The following is a 15,995-nucleotide window of genomic DNA, read 5'->3' as shown; positions in this document are numbered from 1 at the left end:
CCCCCCCCCCCCCCCCCCCCCGACCATCCTGGCTGAGTTCAAATCCTGCCTTGGCCCTCTACTAGCTGAGTGATGTGGGCCAGTCGTTTAACTTCTCTGGGCCTGTTCGTTCATCTGTAAAACAGGGACAAAAGCACCTACCTTCTAGAGTATTGAGAAATAAAAAAGTTATACACCTAAAACGCCTAGAACAATGGCTGACACATAGGAGCACTTGGTGCTCACCATTATTAGTATTATTGCAACTTCTATTCTTATTCTAGCTTCTACTCCACCTCTCTGTGCCCAGGCTGTCCCTCCTGGCCAATGGCACACCACCCAAACTGGCAGGTTTTGATTTGGGAGACACTTTGGAGCAGGCCACATGCCCCATACCCTGGACTTCATTGGCCCCCGCTGAACTAGAGCAAGCCAGGCTAGGCCAAGCCCTAGTTTAGCCAGGGCAGGTTCCGAGAACCATCTAAGGGCCTGAGACATCACCTCAGCAGGCAGCCCCAGCCTATGCCTCTGCTGTTGTGACATCACAGAAGCCCTTGGTGACATCACAAACCCTTCATCCTTCATCCTGTGGCTGAGCGCGGGTTGGGAAGACCATGTCAAGGCTGAATCCAGATGAAGCTGGCCCCTTCCGTCCTCAGTTTCTGCTCATTCCCCTACCAGTGCCCCCCAGGGACCCAAATTGGGCAATGAGTGTAGGCCACACCCCCTTGTCCATTTCCCAGGAACCACAGCCCCTGTAACATCACAGGGGCCTTGGCGATGTCTTTTCAGAGGACTGGGCAGCAGGGCTGTCAGCTGGGAACAAGGAGGGGTGTCTTGGCCTGAAACCAAGAACCAAAATGGAGTTGGCCACGAGTGTACCTACCTTCCACTACCTCTCTCTCCCATCCCTACTCCCTCACCCAGCTCTGCTTAGTCCCTCCCCACCCCTGGTCATCTGGGTGTAAATGGGGAGGGAGGGGCCACCAGAGGCAGGGAAGGGAGGGACCGTTGGGATTATAAATTCCAAAAAGGCCACTCGACTCCCAGAGCTGGATCCCTGAAAATCTACTCTATCAGCTGCTGCACTTGCTACCATCCTCTGGACCCTCATCATGAAAGGCCTTCTGCTGGTCACCCTGTCGGCTCTGCTCTGCTGGGTCTCAGGTGAGCACAGGGGCGCCCCCGGGGCTTCTACACCTTATCCCACCCACTGCCCTCCATTGCCCACTGCTTGGGATCCCAAGCACCCCTAGCTCCAGCTGGCGCAGCTCTCCTGTGCCTCCAGAACCCGGCCTCCCTGTGACAGGGTCCTTGCTCCATTCCTCAAGGACCCATGTCTCCTTCACACTTCTCCCCACCTCCAAGACCCACTCTTCTAACCTGCCAGGGCTCCAGGTCCCCTGTCCCCCATTCCATGACCAAACCCAGCTTACTGGTTTCTCCTCTCACCACCTGCACTCAGCGGAGTCCTCCCAGAAACCTGGGCGTCCAGCCCGGGGCTTCTTGTGCACCCCACCCTCCCCACCTACTCCTTCAGATTCTGTTCTCAGTCATTCAAGCAGTGGCCTTTACTAGTTCACCCCTGCTGTTCTCCGGGGAGGATACCCGCAGGGACCAAGCTTTCTTGAGGGTCCCAGCAATCTCCTAGAACCTCCTGGGGAGCCAGGGAGATATCCCAGCCTTCTATGGAGGGAATGCAGGGCGGCTCGCCCTCAGGGTGAAACAAATCACAGAGGTGCAGTCACTGGGCTCCTCTACCCTTGGACTGAACCCCTCCTTCACCAAACTCTGCTCCTGCAAGCCTAGAATTAGCTGAGGTGGGAGCTTGGAGGGTGCCACTCTCTGCACCCACCCTCTCCGTTCTGGTAAGGTGCTCAGACAGCACCTGACGATCTGCTTCTCAGATATTATTCTCTCCTGTCCAAGAGCTGCCTGAGTGAGAGGATCTCACTCAGGTCTGGTTCCTCTTCCCACACTCATGGTGGTCCCAGGTGGTGAGAGTAAATTGCTGAAGTTGGCCACAGGTGGCTTTGTTGTCAGCCTCAAGTCCCAAGCCATTGACGCAAGTGCTTCAACGATGATTTTTATTTTATTTATAAAGATTTTTAAGATGTTATTTATTTATTTGAGAGAGAGCAAACCAAGCACAAGCAGGGGGAGCTGTAGAGGGGAAGGGAGAAGCGGGCTCCCAGGGAGCCCCCCACCGTGGGGCTCGATCCCGGGACCCTGAGATCATGACCTGAGCCGAAGGCAGACGCTTAACTGACTGAGCCACCCAGGCGCCCCAACAACCATGATTTTTATTTGTAGTATTTCTTCCAATTTCAAGTCTCCATCTGTGAAGTCTCCTGAATTCCTTCATATTTTCCCCCACCTCCTCCATTCCTTGCCTACGGTATTCTCACATTCCATCTATCCCTAGTCCCATGTTTTTGTTGGTAGCTCTGCCCCTCTTGACTCATCCCCGAATGGGGTGGGGTGCAGGACGATATTTAGGGTGAGGCATTCACAGAGCAACAACTCCACCCCCACCCACTTCCCCTCTTCTGCTTCACTCACCTGCTCTGTCACCACCAAACCAAACAGGTCAGAACACCTACTTGATGGGCTCTTCTCCACCCTACCCCACAGCTCGGCTGGTCCCCAGGTGAGTCAGACACCCCATCACCTCAGCCTGACTTGTGTCTTCCCAGCTGACATTCGCTGTCACTCCTGCTACAAAGTCCCTGTGCTGGGCTGTGTGGACCGGCAGTCCTGCCGCCTGGAACCAGGACAACAGTGCCTGACAACAAATGTGTACCTCGGTAATATCCCCCTCTTTAGTGAGGAGAGGGGGCCAGTGGGAGACTCTATGGCGGGGGCCGAGGCCCAACTGTGGCTCAGACTGAGATGGGACAGACAGCCCCAGCAATGACGATATTTGGCCAAGGAGTATTATGTGCCAGGCACCATTCTATGACTTTACATGGACTGTAGACAGTAACAAGTCCAAGGCCTCCCAGCCACAAGTCCCAGGACCAAGGCTGGGGTGAGGGGGCGGGGGACGGAAGTGCAGGAGGACAGTCAGACTTACTGAGAAGAGATAAGGAGGGGAGGGCCAGGGCAGAGTCGGGAAGGAAGCCTGGGCGAGTGCGTGGGGAGGGGAGGTGGACACAGGCACGAAGGCACCCAACCGGGCTGACCCCACGGCCCACTCCTACCCTCAGGTAAGATGTGGGTTTTCTCCAACCTTCGATGTGGCACACCGGGAGAGCCTTGTCGGGAGGCCTTCAACCAAACCAACCACAAGCTGGGCCTGACCTATAACACCACCTGCTGCAGCAAGGACAACTGCAATAGCCCAGCCCCTCGGCCCACCCCAGCGCTGACCCCTGTGCTCCTCGCCTCTGTGGCTGGCCTTGGCCTCTGGCTGCTGCACTGAGACTCACTCCGTCGCTGCCCCTCCTCCCACCTGCCTTAGGCTGCGTTTGGCCCTGTGTCTCCTTGTCCCTCGGCTCCTTACACTGGTCTCTCCTTAACTCCCTTCACTCAGAAAAGCTTTTCTCCAGGCTCTTCACATTTTTTTAATTAGACAGTGGTCTCCCCACCCATCCTTCCACCTTACATCCTCCACTCGGCTTTTCCCGAGTCCCTTCCCATACCCCTCTAGACCATCCCAGACCCTCCACTGGTCCCCAGAAGAGCCCTGCGCTTCGCATCCTGCACTCTACCGTGCCCGACTCGGGAGGGATGGGGATCTGGGCCTGAGATGGGGCTTCTGTCCTGTCCCCTGTGAAGGCTCCCAGGAAGGACCTGATGACCTCACTGTATGGGGCTGATTCCCCAAACCCTGGCCCCCATACATACCTCATCCCCATGCTCACATCTTTGCATTTTGAGTAATAAATGTCTGTGTCTGATAAACTGTGTGTTTACTGTCAAAATACCTGTTGTCAGAGGCCCCCTCTCAGGAAATAACACTCTCAGCTCCTGCCCTTCCCCAAGAATCCTCCAGGGAGTTTCCCTGGGAGGCTGGGCTGGGGCAAATGGAGAAACGGGTTTTTCAGGCCTCCATCCTTCCTTCCTGTGTCTGGGGTTGGCACACAGGTCCCAGTGTTTGGAGCAACAACCCTTATCCCAAATTTAGGCCACACCTCTGATGTACTGCCAAGAAGGAGGTGCAGCCTGGCTTGAAGACTCCCCCAAAAGGGTAGGAGAGCTGCATGGGCATGGGACCCAGGACCCTCTTAGCAGGCCCCAGTCCCTCAGGTTAGAGTCAAGGGCCTCACTTAGCCAGGTTACTAAGCAAGGCACCAAGCAACCCTCCCATCATGGGGCTTCCATTTCCTTTCTCAATCCTATAGAGTCACATTGGGAACCAAGCTGCAAATGGGAGAAAGGGGAACAAACCCAACCGGGTCCTTGATTCCTGTGACCCCCCCACTCAGCCCAGAGCCCACTCCCCTCAGTGGCTTCACGGCTAAGGAGGATTCTCCCTAGCAATAGGATCCAGGAGTCACTTAGGGCACATTCTCCATTGTCCTTTGGGGTTTCATTGGTTAAGGAGTAACTAAGTCTGCTGACGCTTGGTAACTAGAACACGGATGCCCCCATAATACTCGTGCAATTCTCCCATCAACGAAGGATAGATGGCATTTTCCAGTCAGCTCTAGAGTGGTGGAGAGATTTTAATGGCTCACAGAGGGGTGTTTGTCTTCTCACCTCAGATCTCCTTTGTTCCCTTGCTCCCTTGCTCCCCTTCCTTCCCCCCGAGCCTACTAGCCTCTCCACAGTGCTGGCAAGAGCCAGGCCAGGGCGGTGGCTGCTGCAGCCAAGATGCATGGCGGGGCCACGGTGCTTGCCACAGCGCTGTTACACAGGTCTCCGACGCAGCAGTCCCTGTGGGTTGTGTAAGTCACATCTCCCACCAACTCTGTTTCCACTTGATTGCAATGATGGGCCGCCACGCAGGGTGGATAGTGATGAATCAAGGTCACCGAGGCTGAGAGAGAGAACAAGACTGGGGTGTTGGACTCTTGGCTTGAGGACTTGCCTTCTAGGGCAGAGCGGAGGTGACTTCAAGGAGCCCAAAGGGATTCTCTGCCGCCTCCAAAAAACACCTCCACGAAACCAAGTGACCAAAATTAACATTGACATTGTGAGCCCTCTGATTCAATGGCACTGAAAAGGACCGACCTCCCTTCACTGTGCTGTTCTGGCCAAAAATCCATGACTACAGTCTAATTATGAGAAAATAGTAGATAAATGTAAATTGAGGGGTGTCTCTAAAATAAGTTATGGGGACTCTTGAAAAGTGTCAAGATCGTGGAAGACAAAGACGCAGAACTGTCGCTGACTGGAGACTAAGAAGACGCGAGCGCTAAATGCAATGCCGGGTCCTCGTTTGGGTCCTGGACTGAAGCCAACATCCCTCTTGTCAGTTCAGGTGGAAAATGAACACTACGAGTCCTGTCACCCGCAGGCACAGCCGGACTGACTGAGGAACACACAAGCTTAGGCTCCAGGGATAGGAATGGAACCTGTGGGACAAGTAGTTAATCAGCACTATCCTAAAGACATAATCATTGGATGTGCCTAATGAAATGTCTAACATAAAGAATAAAGATATTTTTTAGATTCCAAGTCTCTTGAGATGGAAAAGACCTCTGGGGGACCAGACGAAGTGGCACCAGAGAGCCTGTGTGGGCATGACCTTGCGTGGGCCTCCAATCAACAGTGTCCACCGTCTCAGAAGACCCCTAGCCCAATTTTGCCCTCAAAAAACTCTCACTTGCAAGCTGTCAGGGGGCGAGGGCGGGGTGGGGAAAAAAAGATTTTATTTGTTTATTTGACAGAGAGAGAGCGAGACAGTGAGAGAAGGAACACAAGCAGGGGGAGTGGGAGAGGGAGAAGCAGGCTCCCCGCTGAGCAGGGAGTCCAATGTGGGGCTCAATCCCAGGACCCTGGGATCATGACCTGAGCCCAAGGCAGACGCTTAACCGACTGAGCCACCCAGGCGCCCCTGTACTATGGTTATATTAGATGTTAACATTAGAGGAAGGGAGGTGAAGGATATACAGGAATTCTACTATTTTTGCACCTTTTCTGTCAATCAAAAATTATTTCAAAATCACACACACACAAACACACACCCTGGTCCTTAGCTAATGTCTACAAGCTTGGTTTAATATTTTGGTCCCTACCTTCAAGGGACAGAACTTTTTCAACCACTTACGAGTGAATGGGCCTCTGAGACTCTGGAGAGTGAAGAGGAGGAGGTGGGAGTCCATGGACAGTGGGCTGCTGGGGGGCTCAGTGCCAGAGTCAGAAGGGGCTACAGACCGCTCTACTCTGCCATGGCATCATCTGCCCAGAGCCAGACTGAGCCTGGAGGCAGGGGAGGGCTGGGGGAAGAGGGAGAAACTGAGAACTCACGGTTTCCACACAGCTTGTTCTGCCCTCGGCCCGGCTGGGGTTTGAGCTCCAAGAAGCCGCAGCACTCCCCCTCCCCGCAGGTGGCCACCGTTTCTTTGCAGGAGCTGCTGGGGCCTCCTTTGCACTCGAAGCAGAAGCATCGCATGTGGTTTCCTGGCAGGAGAGAAGAGGCACTTGACCTGGGCTGACCGGGAGCCAGTTGGCAGAGGGGGACAGGCCTTGGCTGCCTCCTTACCCAAGGCAGACCCCAGCAGGGTGCCGAGCAGGACCCCAACAAGTAAGGAGTTCATTGTGTCTGCCTGAGTCAGTATCACCTCTCTCCCGCCCCCCCTCCCGGGCCCTGATCCGCCAGCCTTATATCCCCCTTGCCTTGGGCTTTATAGGGCAATAAAAAGGGAGGAAAGAATCTCCACCAGCAGGCACTGGGGCCCCAGTGGGGACAGGGAGGGCCCCCCCACCCCCGGGAGAAAGAGCTCCTGGCATGCTCCAGAGTCCCTGGATTCCTCCATCCTCAGCAGCGGTTCTCAAGCTGTGGGCCCAGAACTCCTGGCCCTATAGACCCTTTGAGAGGGTCGTCAATGGTCTTCCTTTTCCAACTACATACCTACATGAGGTTGGCTTTTCTCAGCACACTTCAACCAAAACAACACATCCCAACAGTCTGAGTGCAGAAGCAGATGTGATAACCCGGCCATCTTCTATTCAGCCTGACTTTTATCTAATTCCCCAAAGTGTAGAGCGACACTCCTTTTCTGTGTTGTTGGGAAAGAAGTTACTTTTCACAAAACTGTATTTTGTTAACAGGTGATAGGTTTATTATTTTTATTTTTGAATAAACCTATTTAAAATGCTCTGTTTTCATTTTGAATATAGTAAATACTATAGTAAATACCAATATAAACTCACACAAAGAAAAGCTCTTTGGGGTCTTCAGTAATTTTTAAGAGTATATAGAGGTCCTGAGATTTAAAAAAAAAAAAAAAAAGGCTATCTCTCCTCTGCCCTCCTCCCTCCTCTATCTTACTCCCGATACATCCCTGCTCTGATTCCTCAGATCAGACTCTCCTCCTCAATGTCTTAAACCTCAGTTTTCCAGAATCTACCACCATCTCCTAAATCTTTTCCCTGCATTCCTTCCTAGTCTTTCTGAACTGCCCCCCTAGTGGAAACACATCTGTCCCTCCGGCCCCACCCATGATTAATTCCTTCCTCCGCAGTAGTAATGCTAGGAGAGATAATTATGGGGTACAAATGTTGAGGCTTGGGGGGATCAAAGGGATGTGAAGCTGGGTGGGGTCCCACTTACGCAGCTGAGCTTTGTGTGGAGGGGCGGGTGGGAGAGGGTATTGTTGATTCCACATTCAAACACCACGTTGGAACAATTCTGGGCCAGGCCTTCTAGGAGGGTGACCTTGAGAGACTCAAATGCACGGAGAGGGGAAAGATGGAGCAAACAAAGCCAGGGAGCTGAGCTGACAGAGCCGAGAACAGCTTGAGACAAGGGGAGGTGGGGAGGAGTGAGGGGGAAGGTGACAGACAGAACTCTGAAGCGGCAGACGCAGCTGAGAGCAACACACACAGAACAGAGAAGACCCTGAAGGCTCAAGCCAGACTCAAGTAGGGGGCGGGGAGGATGTGAGAGGTGTGGGGCGCAGGAGCCGCGGGCCCAGGGCCCTTACTGCGTCAGACTGGTGAATCTGGTCCTGGTTCCACCTCCCAGATTCACTCCCTAGGTGTGTTTGTTTACTGGTCCCTCCCTGTCTCGCTCAGATGCTCCAGCTCTCAGGATCTTGGGGTGCAGATCACATTCTCCCAGACTCCTGAACCCTGGGTCCAGCCATGGGCACCTTCAGCATCTTCCTGTGCATCCTGTTCATCTGTGGGGCACTGGGTAAAGGGGTGCCGGTGGGGAGAAACGGGGAAGATGCTGAGCAGAGTGTTGCATGGGCTTTAGAAAGAAGAGCTCCCGGGAATGGCCTCAGGCTAGGAGAAGGGGGAACCAGAAGTTTCTTTTCCAAGGCATTTGAGAATAACTCTCTCTTCCTTGCAGCATCTTGACATGCCTCTGTCCTCTGTCTCCCCTGTTCCTTATCTCACCTCTTGCTTCTTTGCAGAGATCCCGCGGTCAGTGTCAATTCTTATTTGCTCTCTGTCTGGGGCACCATCTGCTTAAATTCTTCACTGACACCCCGCCTTCCCGGTCTGGCTTTGGGTGTCACTCTGCCTTCCTCTCTGACTCTCTTGGCTTCTGTCATGTCTGTGCCTTTCTCAGAACCTCTGGATCCCTCTTGCATCTGTGTCTTTTTCTTTTCCTGAGGTGTCTCCCCTCCATTCCCTGTGTCTCTTTTCTACTTCTGTCTGCCCTTCTCCTTCCCTTTCCCCACCTACCTCTCCCCACCTCTCTGCATGAATCCCTGTCCGGGATCTGGGCTCCAGCCTCCCAGGGGCCTCTCTGCCTCTCCCGACCTCTGCTGAGCCCTCCCCGCCCCACCGCAGGTCTCACCACGCCCCCGCCCCCGCCCCCTGCCCGGGGTCGGCTCCGCTGTTACACCTGCGGCTTCGCCAAACCCTGCTACCCTGTTGCCACCGAGTGTCAGGACGACGAAGCTTGTGACATCAGCACTGGCACCTCAGGTAGGACTCGGGCCCAGTGGCCCTTCTCCAGGCCAATCTCCATCCACCCGTGCTGCTTTTCCTGCTGCCCCACAGCCCTTGCCTCCTTCCTGCCCCGGCCTCAGCATTCTCTTTGTCCCACAGAGCAGAATGAGATCATCGAGCGGAAAGGCTGCCTCCCACGGGCCCAGTGCCCTCTGCAGGGCCGTGCCACCTACTGGTCGCGCTCCTACACTCTGCGGCACCACTGCTGTGAGCAGGACCTGTGCAACACAGCTACCACGCTGCGGCTGCTCCCCAGCCCCCTCCTCACTGCCCTGCTCCTCCTCCTCGGGGCCAGCTTCACCTGGGGAGGCCCCCTCCTCCGCTGGCTTCAAGCTGGTCTGCAGCCTTCCACCCAGGGCTCTGCCCCCATCATCACCGCCTTCCAGACACCCGCATCTGAGATATGCCCAAGAACCTGATTCTGTAGAGACCTTGGATTCCCGGCCTCACACCTTCCCAGACCCCTGGTTCCTTCGGGCACTGCTCTAGCCCCTATAGGCACCTGCCCAGAGCCCCACCTCATAAAGAACACCTGTTCTAGGTCTTTTTTCTTTTCTAAATGCCCACCGCTGATGTCCTATCTCAGCTCCCGGTTTGGGGCAAGGCAGGTGGTTTGATGGAGCTGGGGGTCCCAGGCAAGGGGATTGAAGGGGCACCAGGTAAGGTGAGGAGGACAGTCTTGCTAGGAAAGATTAATTTAGCAGGTCAGGAACTCAGGAAGGAGGTTCTTGGGGGAACTGTGAAGAGTAAATTGAATAAAAGTGCTATCTGGGAGTCTAGGACACTGCTGTGTGTGTGTGTGTGTGTGTGTGTACTCTCTCTCTCTCTCTCCTCCTGTCTGTCTCTCTCTCTCTAAAAGCAAACTAGAGCTGCTTGGTGGGTTGGGCTGGCTGCTGGAACCCGAACTGTAACTTTCACCTCATTCTCCATCTGTGTCATTTGAGTCCTCCTTCTTGCTGATAGCTTCTTAGCTTAAGCTACTATAGCATAAAGACTTTCGGTGACTCTTCCGAGAAGTCACTCTCCAAGCTTGAGCAGACACACAAAAGGGTGTCTGGTGGAGCTGCTTGTGAGGGTGTAGTGGGGAGTCCAGCTCCTTTCTGCCTGAGACCGGGGAAGGACCAGTTAAGAGCATCAGTAGCCTCCCCTGCTTGACCAGCCCAGGCTTCTCCATGGTTCACAGACAGCCCAGCACACACCCCACCGGGAATCCACCCACCCGCCCCTGTGCACACTCCCTCTACCCAAGGAGATAGCATGTGACTCCTGGGGCTCCCGGGATGTCAGGATGTTGATAAGCCTCTCGCAGCTCCGGATGCCAGATGCCGCATGAAGTGCTAGGATAAGGAGGGTGGCTCGGGGCAGGGGCTGAGCACAGCCACCCCATCCTGACTCTGCCCTCCCCGTCCACGTGAGGAAGTCTGAGGTCTGATTAAAGGTGCGTGTTCTCCCTCCACTCCTCTGTGCGAATGAGACTGAGCAGGGATGAGGGACGGGGTGGGGCGTGGCCTGGTTTAATTTAGAGGCAAGCTGAGTCTTCTTCCTATTCTCTGTCATTCAGTCCTCCTACTTGGTTGCTTCTGTTGTTTTCCCTCTCTGCCCATCTCTTTCCTCTAATGTGAGTCCTTTCCCTTCCCTCTTCTTTAGTCCCCTCCATTTGTCCTGTGGTTTCCCCAAGGCTGACTCTCCACAATTGCTCAAATCTCTGGATTCTTCTATCTCGTCTCTGCCCATGCCCACCCCTCCTCACCCCCGCCAGCCACCCTGGGCTCCCCTCAATCCCATGGTACTGGGGGCTCAGGGCCACCCCTTCACTGGTTGTTATGAAACAGGACACCACACCTTCTCACAGGTGACATCACAGAATAATGCTCTGCTTTCCTTCAGCGCCACCCCCCAACACACACACACACACACACACACACAGAGCTTGACTGCTGGAGACCAACTGGACTGTAAAGTAGCACTCTCATCCCTTCCCCCCTTGCCACGGTTTTCAGGCGAAGCCTTCAGGTGCCAGATGGCCAGAGAGACAGCAGGTCACACTTCCAGCAGATGTCATGGAGATCATCTGATCTTGGGGGCAGGTGGGCTGTGGGTTTTGTGAAGCAGAAAGACAGATTAAGGATACTTCCATTCTCTACCTCCTCAGGAACGGGGACCCCCATACCCACCCCAACCCCAGTCTCCTCTGGGATTTAAGCCTGCATCCCCTAGTGTTCCTCACCTGAGACAGGCCAAATGGATGTTCTCATAGACCTGGATTTCAGGTTTGAACTGAGGAATCGAGGCATCTGGGAAGAAGGAGCCACATGGGGTGCAGCAGAGAAATCACCAGATAACTCAGAGCTATATTCCTTACTACCCTCCTCCCCTAGAGAAGATAGGGTATAGAGGCAAGACGTGAGCCCAACCCTCTGCCTCACACCCACATGTTCTCTTCTTTCCCTCTGGGAGGGAGGGACTCACCTCTGCACTGAGCCCCCTGGACCCTCTGTCTGCAGAGCATGATGCTGAGGGCCAGGATGGTGAACCCCTGACCCACTGTGAGCAACAGCATCAGGATCCAGGACACATCCCAGCCCGTGGAAGGGGCACAAAGGGCAGGGGAGACATCCATGGAGGCTACAGTAAGGGCAAGACAACAGGGGTAAGGAGGGAGGTGGTGAGGGGTTTGTTCCTGTGCCCCAAAGAGAGGCTTCCCCTCGTAGTCTAGTGGGCTCTTCCCACCAAAAGACTTCATAAGCTTTGCCCCCAATTTCCACCAACCCACTTTGCCCATTTTCAAGCCTCTCATGCTGACCCCGTCAGCCCCTGTTGGTATCGAATAGCGACACCCCCCACCCACAGATGGACAGCTAACTCCAGAGCAGACCATCAGCCGTAACTGCAGTCTTTCCTCATATCCTTAATAGTAATCCAAACTTTCAGGAACAAGTAGTGCCTTCCAATTCATTCTTTCTTTCACTCATTCACTCCATAAGCATTCCCCGAGTGCCCACCAAATGCCAGGCACCATATTAGGTGCTGAGGATGTAGAGGGAAATAAGACCCAGTCACTGCCCATTAATTGGCCTTTGCTTACCAAAGTAATGGCCATTTGCTCCTCCCTCCTGCCTTGTAAATGAGTTATTCTACATTCAATAGCATTCTTTCTGTGTATAACGGACTTCTAATTATAAAACAATTATATATATTTTCCCCTTCTAGTTCCACTCTCAGTAGGCCATTAGAACATCAGCGCATATATCTTTTTTTCAAAAGACAATTCCCCCATCAAAAATTCTTCTTTTCTTCCTCTCTGCTATGAGATATTCCACAAAAGTCATAGATTACCCCATTTCTAAGTAATGGTGTATTCCACCAGAAGCCTTCCAGTGGTCAATAGGCCAGTGGTCTATCCCACCAGAGAGCTGGCTTAAACAACCCCCTTCTCTGTTAGGGAGTTAGTCAATAAGAAAAAAAGCCCTCTTCCTACAGGTGATGGTCTGCTCCACCAGAAATCATCCCCCACCAGAATCTGGCCAATTGCAAAGTCCCATCTTCCTCCCCTAACCAGCAGGTGCAGACTGTGCCAGAAGCAATATCCTCTCCCATATCCTCCCTCAGTTTACCTGCCAGGCTAAAGCTGACCCCTTTGTTGTGAGGCATGAGGCAGCGGATGATTCTTGGTCTATGTTCCCCGGACTCAGAGAGCCCCTCCCCAGGACACACCAAGAGCAGGGCAGCCCCATTGCCCCAAAATGACTGTACATGACCCCTCACAGGACCCTTTCCCTCTAGCCAGGTCACAGAGTCTAGGCGTCTGGCAGGGGCCACAGAGCATAAGAGGACAGAGCAGGGGGGTCCATCTGCAGCCCTCGCGGATAGCTGGGATCCTGTGGGGAGAGAGGGACCTCTTAGTTCTCTGCTGGACTTCCTGGCCCCCCAGTGGCCCCTGATCTATGTGCCTTCACTCACCTCGGAGCACGGAGACATCATATACCCTCCAGTTCTGGTACTGGTGTTGCTGACCCAGCACAGCACACCAGTATCGACCGGCGTCTCCCTCCTTGGACCCTTCCAGCCACAACGAGTAGTTCCCCAGCAGTTTCAGCCTGGATACCCTTGTGGGCCTCCCGGGGTCTGGGGCTGGCCTGGCTACTTGCACTTGGGCCACCAGGGCAGTGGAGGAGCCTGCTGCAGGGCTGCGGAACCAGGACAGGAGCTCGTCTCCACTCAGGGCGGGTGGTGAGGGGCACGGCAGCTCCATCGCCTCCCCCAAGGCTACATAGATGGTCTGGATGTTGTCTGTGGGGAGAAGGATGTATGAGACTAGAGACCTGCATCAGATCGACAGCTCCCACTTGACCTCCAACCCCCAGCTTCTGCCCTTCTGGGGTCTCCCCGCATGGGTCTGCCTATGAGTACGTTTCTCAAGTGACAGCTACAAAAAAGTGAGGAGGGGAGGAGAGGGTAGGGCCTCTCCTCCCCTCTCCTCCAGTGGGTGAGGGAATCTGAAGGCAAGAGAAAAAAGGCTAGAATAGTTGGCAAAGGCCCTTTCTCTTCCTCTCCTTTCCCCTTCTCTGGACGTATTTTCTCATCTATCCTTATTTTCTAAGGGAAACTGTACATAACCCCCCCGCAAAAAAAGACTCTACAAAACAAAACAAAACCAAAGCCCCCAAAATTAAAAAGTTAAACATTAGGGACTCCTGGGTGGCTCAGTTGGTTAAGCGTCTGCCTTCGGCTCAGGTCATGATCCCAGGGTCCTGGGATCGAGCCCCACGTCGGGCTCCCTGCTCAGCGGGAAGCCTGCTTCTTCCTCTCCCACTCCCCCTGCTTGTGTGCTCTCACTCTCTTGCTCGCTCTCTGATAAATAAATAAATAAATAAATAAATAAATAAATAAATAAATAAATAAAAATAAAATCTTCAAAAAAATTAAACATTAAAAAAAGAAAGAAACTGTACATAACCTGGACCCTCATTGTCTCTGGATCTTCCCCTGAGTTAGAGGCAGGGGGAAGTCAGTTGGAGTAAACTATCTTCCTGAGTCATATACCTTCCCCAGGCCTCTAAGGAGAAACAACAGTAGTTCCTTACAACCTTTCAAATAGCCAAAGAATCCCCCACCTCCTGTTCCTTACCTGCAGCAGCCTGGTGGGGTCCACGTAGAAACAGAAGGAGGAGGAGTAAGACGGCCATGGAGAGAGCCTGCCAAGTTTTCTTGCCCAGGACCTGGTGCCTCACGGAGGAAACAAAACCCAGATATAGTCCCACGCTCCCTGGTCTGTAGTGACATGGGCCTCTGAGGGGATGGGAATGCTGGGGAGATAAAGCCTAGCTTCATGTCTACTGGGGAAAAAGTGACCACCCCCTTTCAGTCCCAAGGGGGAAAAGACCCCGTCCAGGGTGTTCTGAAGATGATCTCCTCACAGTTCTGACTCTACATCAGCTGAAGGACACAGATCAAAGACTTCATGCTAAAAAGCCTGTGCAGAAGGGGGCACAGCTGTCCACCTTCATTCATTCTGGAAGTACATTCTGTTCTCTCTTCTCCACCCTAAGAGACATACCAACCATGAGCGAAGAAGCTGAGTCTTCATGTCGGTCTCCACAGAACCCAGCATAAGACTGCATACCTAGTCAATACTCCATGAATAATTTAGAATGACTTTCCCTATGGCTGCCTGGCACACCACAGACCTCTTCTGAGCCCCTGATGAGTGTATTAAGTTACTCCTGAAGGAAAAAGATAACAGGGGCCTAGAGAATTCACCAAATCCCTTTACCCCAGGCAGGATTCTCAAAGCAGATCTTCATATAGCTCTAATAGTTTTTAATGTGTTATTTATTTTTGAAGGTTATTTAAAAAAAATTTTTTTATGGTTGGTATGTTTTTAATTTTTTATTTATTTTTAAAAAGATTTTATTTATTGGAGAGAGAGTGCATGAGCGCGAGAGAGCATGGGGGGCGGGGGGGCAGGTAGAGGGAGAGGGAGCAGCAGACTCCCCACTGAGCAGGGAGCTGGATGCAGGGCCCAATCCCAGGACCCTCGGGGATCATGCCCAGAATCATGACCTGAGCCGAAAGGCAGACACTTAAGGGACTGAGCCACCCAGGAGCCCCTTAATTTTTTATTTTAATTCCAGTTAACACAGTGTTTTATTAGTTTCAGGTGTACAATATAGCGCTTCAACGCTTCTATACATCACCTGGGGCTCATGAGGACAAGTGCCCTCCTTAATCCCCAGCACCTATTTCACCCATGCCCTACCCCCCAACCATCAGTCTGTTCTCTATAATTAAGAGTCTGTTTCTTTTTTTTTAAGATTTTATTTATTTATTTGAGATAGAGAACAAGAGGAGGGGAGAGGCAGAGCAAGAGGGAGAAACAGGCTTTCCGCTGAGCAGGGAGCCCGACGTGGGGCTCGATCCCAGGACCCTGAGATCATGACATGAGCCGAAGGTAGAGGCTTAACCGACTGAGCCACCCAGGTGCCTCAAGAGTCTGGTTCTTGATTTCTCTCTCTTTTTTCCCTTTGCTTGTTTTGTTTCTTAAATTCCACATATGGGGGCGCCTGCTTCTCCTTCTCCCTCTGCCGCTCCCCCTGCATGTGCTCTCTCATGCTCGCTCTGTGTTAAATAAATAAAGAAAATCTTTTTAAAAAAATTCCACATATGACTGAAATCATACGTATTTGTCTTTCTCTGGCTGACTTATTTTGCTTAGCATTATACTCTCTAGCTCCATCCATATCATTGCAAATGGCAAGATTTCATTCCTTTTTATGGCTGCATAATATTCCCTATATATGTGTGTGTACACACACACACACACACATATCTCTTATCTTCTTTCTCCATTCATCAGTCAGTGGACACATGGGCTGCTTCCATATCTTGGCTATTGTAAATAATGCTGCTATAAACATAGGGGTGTCTGTATCTCTTTGAAT

General features: G+C 52.8%; 2 protein-coding genes across 5 annotated transcripts; one reads left to right on the top strand and one right to left on the bottom strand.

Annotated features, from left to right (window-relative positions):
- Positions 1-274: 274 nt before the first annotated feature.
- LY6G6C (lymphocyte antigen 6 family member G6C) lies at positions 275-4,234 on the top strand. The gene is made up of 3 exons (XM_006738457.3): positions 275-1,146; positions 2,676-2,786; positions 3,189-4,234. Exons 1-3 carry the CDS (start codon positions 1,095-1,097, stop codon positions 3,401-3,403), a joined length of 378 nt encoding a protein of 125 aa, XP_006738520.1. The 5' UTR covers positions 275-1,094; the 3' UTR covers positions 3,404-4,234.
- A 460-nt stretch (positions 4,235-4,694) lies between these two features.
- Positions 4,695-14,359, bottom strand: LY6G6F (lymphocyte antigen 6 family member G6F). Of its 4 annotated transcripts, none has more exons than XM_031033693.2 (6): positions 14,183-14,349; positions 13,015-13,344; positions 12,669-12,932; positions 11,524-11,679; positions 6,397-6,549; positions 4,695-4,963 (listed from the first exon to the last, which is right to left on the bottom strand). In XM_031033693.2, the coding sequence occupies exons 1-6, from the start codon at positions 14,238-14,240 to the stop codon at positions 4,740-4,742; spliced, it is 1,185 nt and encodes a 394-aa protein (XP_030889553.2). In that variant the 5' UTR covers positions 14,241-14,349; the 3' UTR covers positions 4,695-4,739. The 4 variants fall into 4 exon arrangements, with proteins under 4 accessions (XP_030889553.2, XP_081684013.1, XP_030889552.2 ...); XM_081827887.1 differs by lacking the exons at positions 4,695-4,963; positions 6,397-6,549 and adding exons at positions 10,985-11,146; positions 11,282-11,428 and having other exon boundaries at positions 14,183-14,343; XM_031033692.2 differs by lacking the exons at positions 4,695-4,963; positions 6,397-6,549 and adding exons at positions 10,985-11,146; positions 11,282-11,348 and having other exon boundaries at positions 14,183-14,341.
- Between the last annotated feature and the right edge of the window lie 1,636 nt (positions 14,360-15,995).

Source organism: Leptonychotes weddellii, chromosome 8 (genome assembly GCF_054177405.1).
Source record: "Leptonychotes weddellii isolate Sample4059 chromosome 8, ASM5417740v2, whole genome shotgun sequence".
NCBI classification, from domain to species: Eukaryota; Metazoa; Chordata; class Mammalia; order Carnivora; family Phocidae; genus Leptonychotes; species Leptonychotes weddellii.
This window is presented reverse-complemented; position numbering and strand designations above follow the sequence as displayed.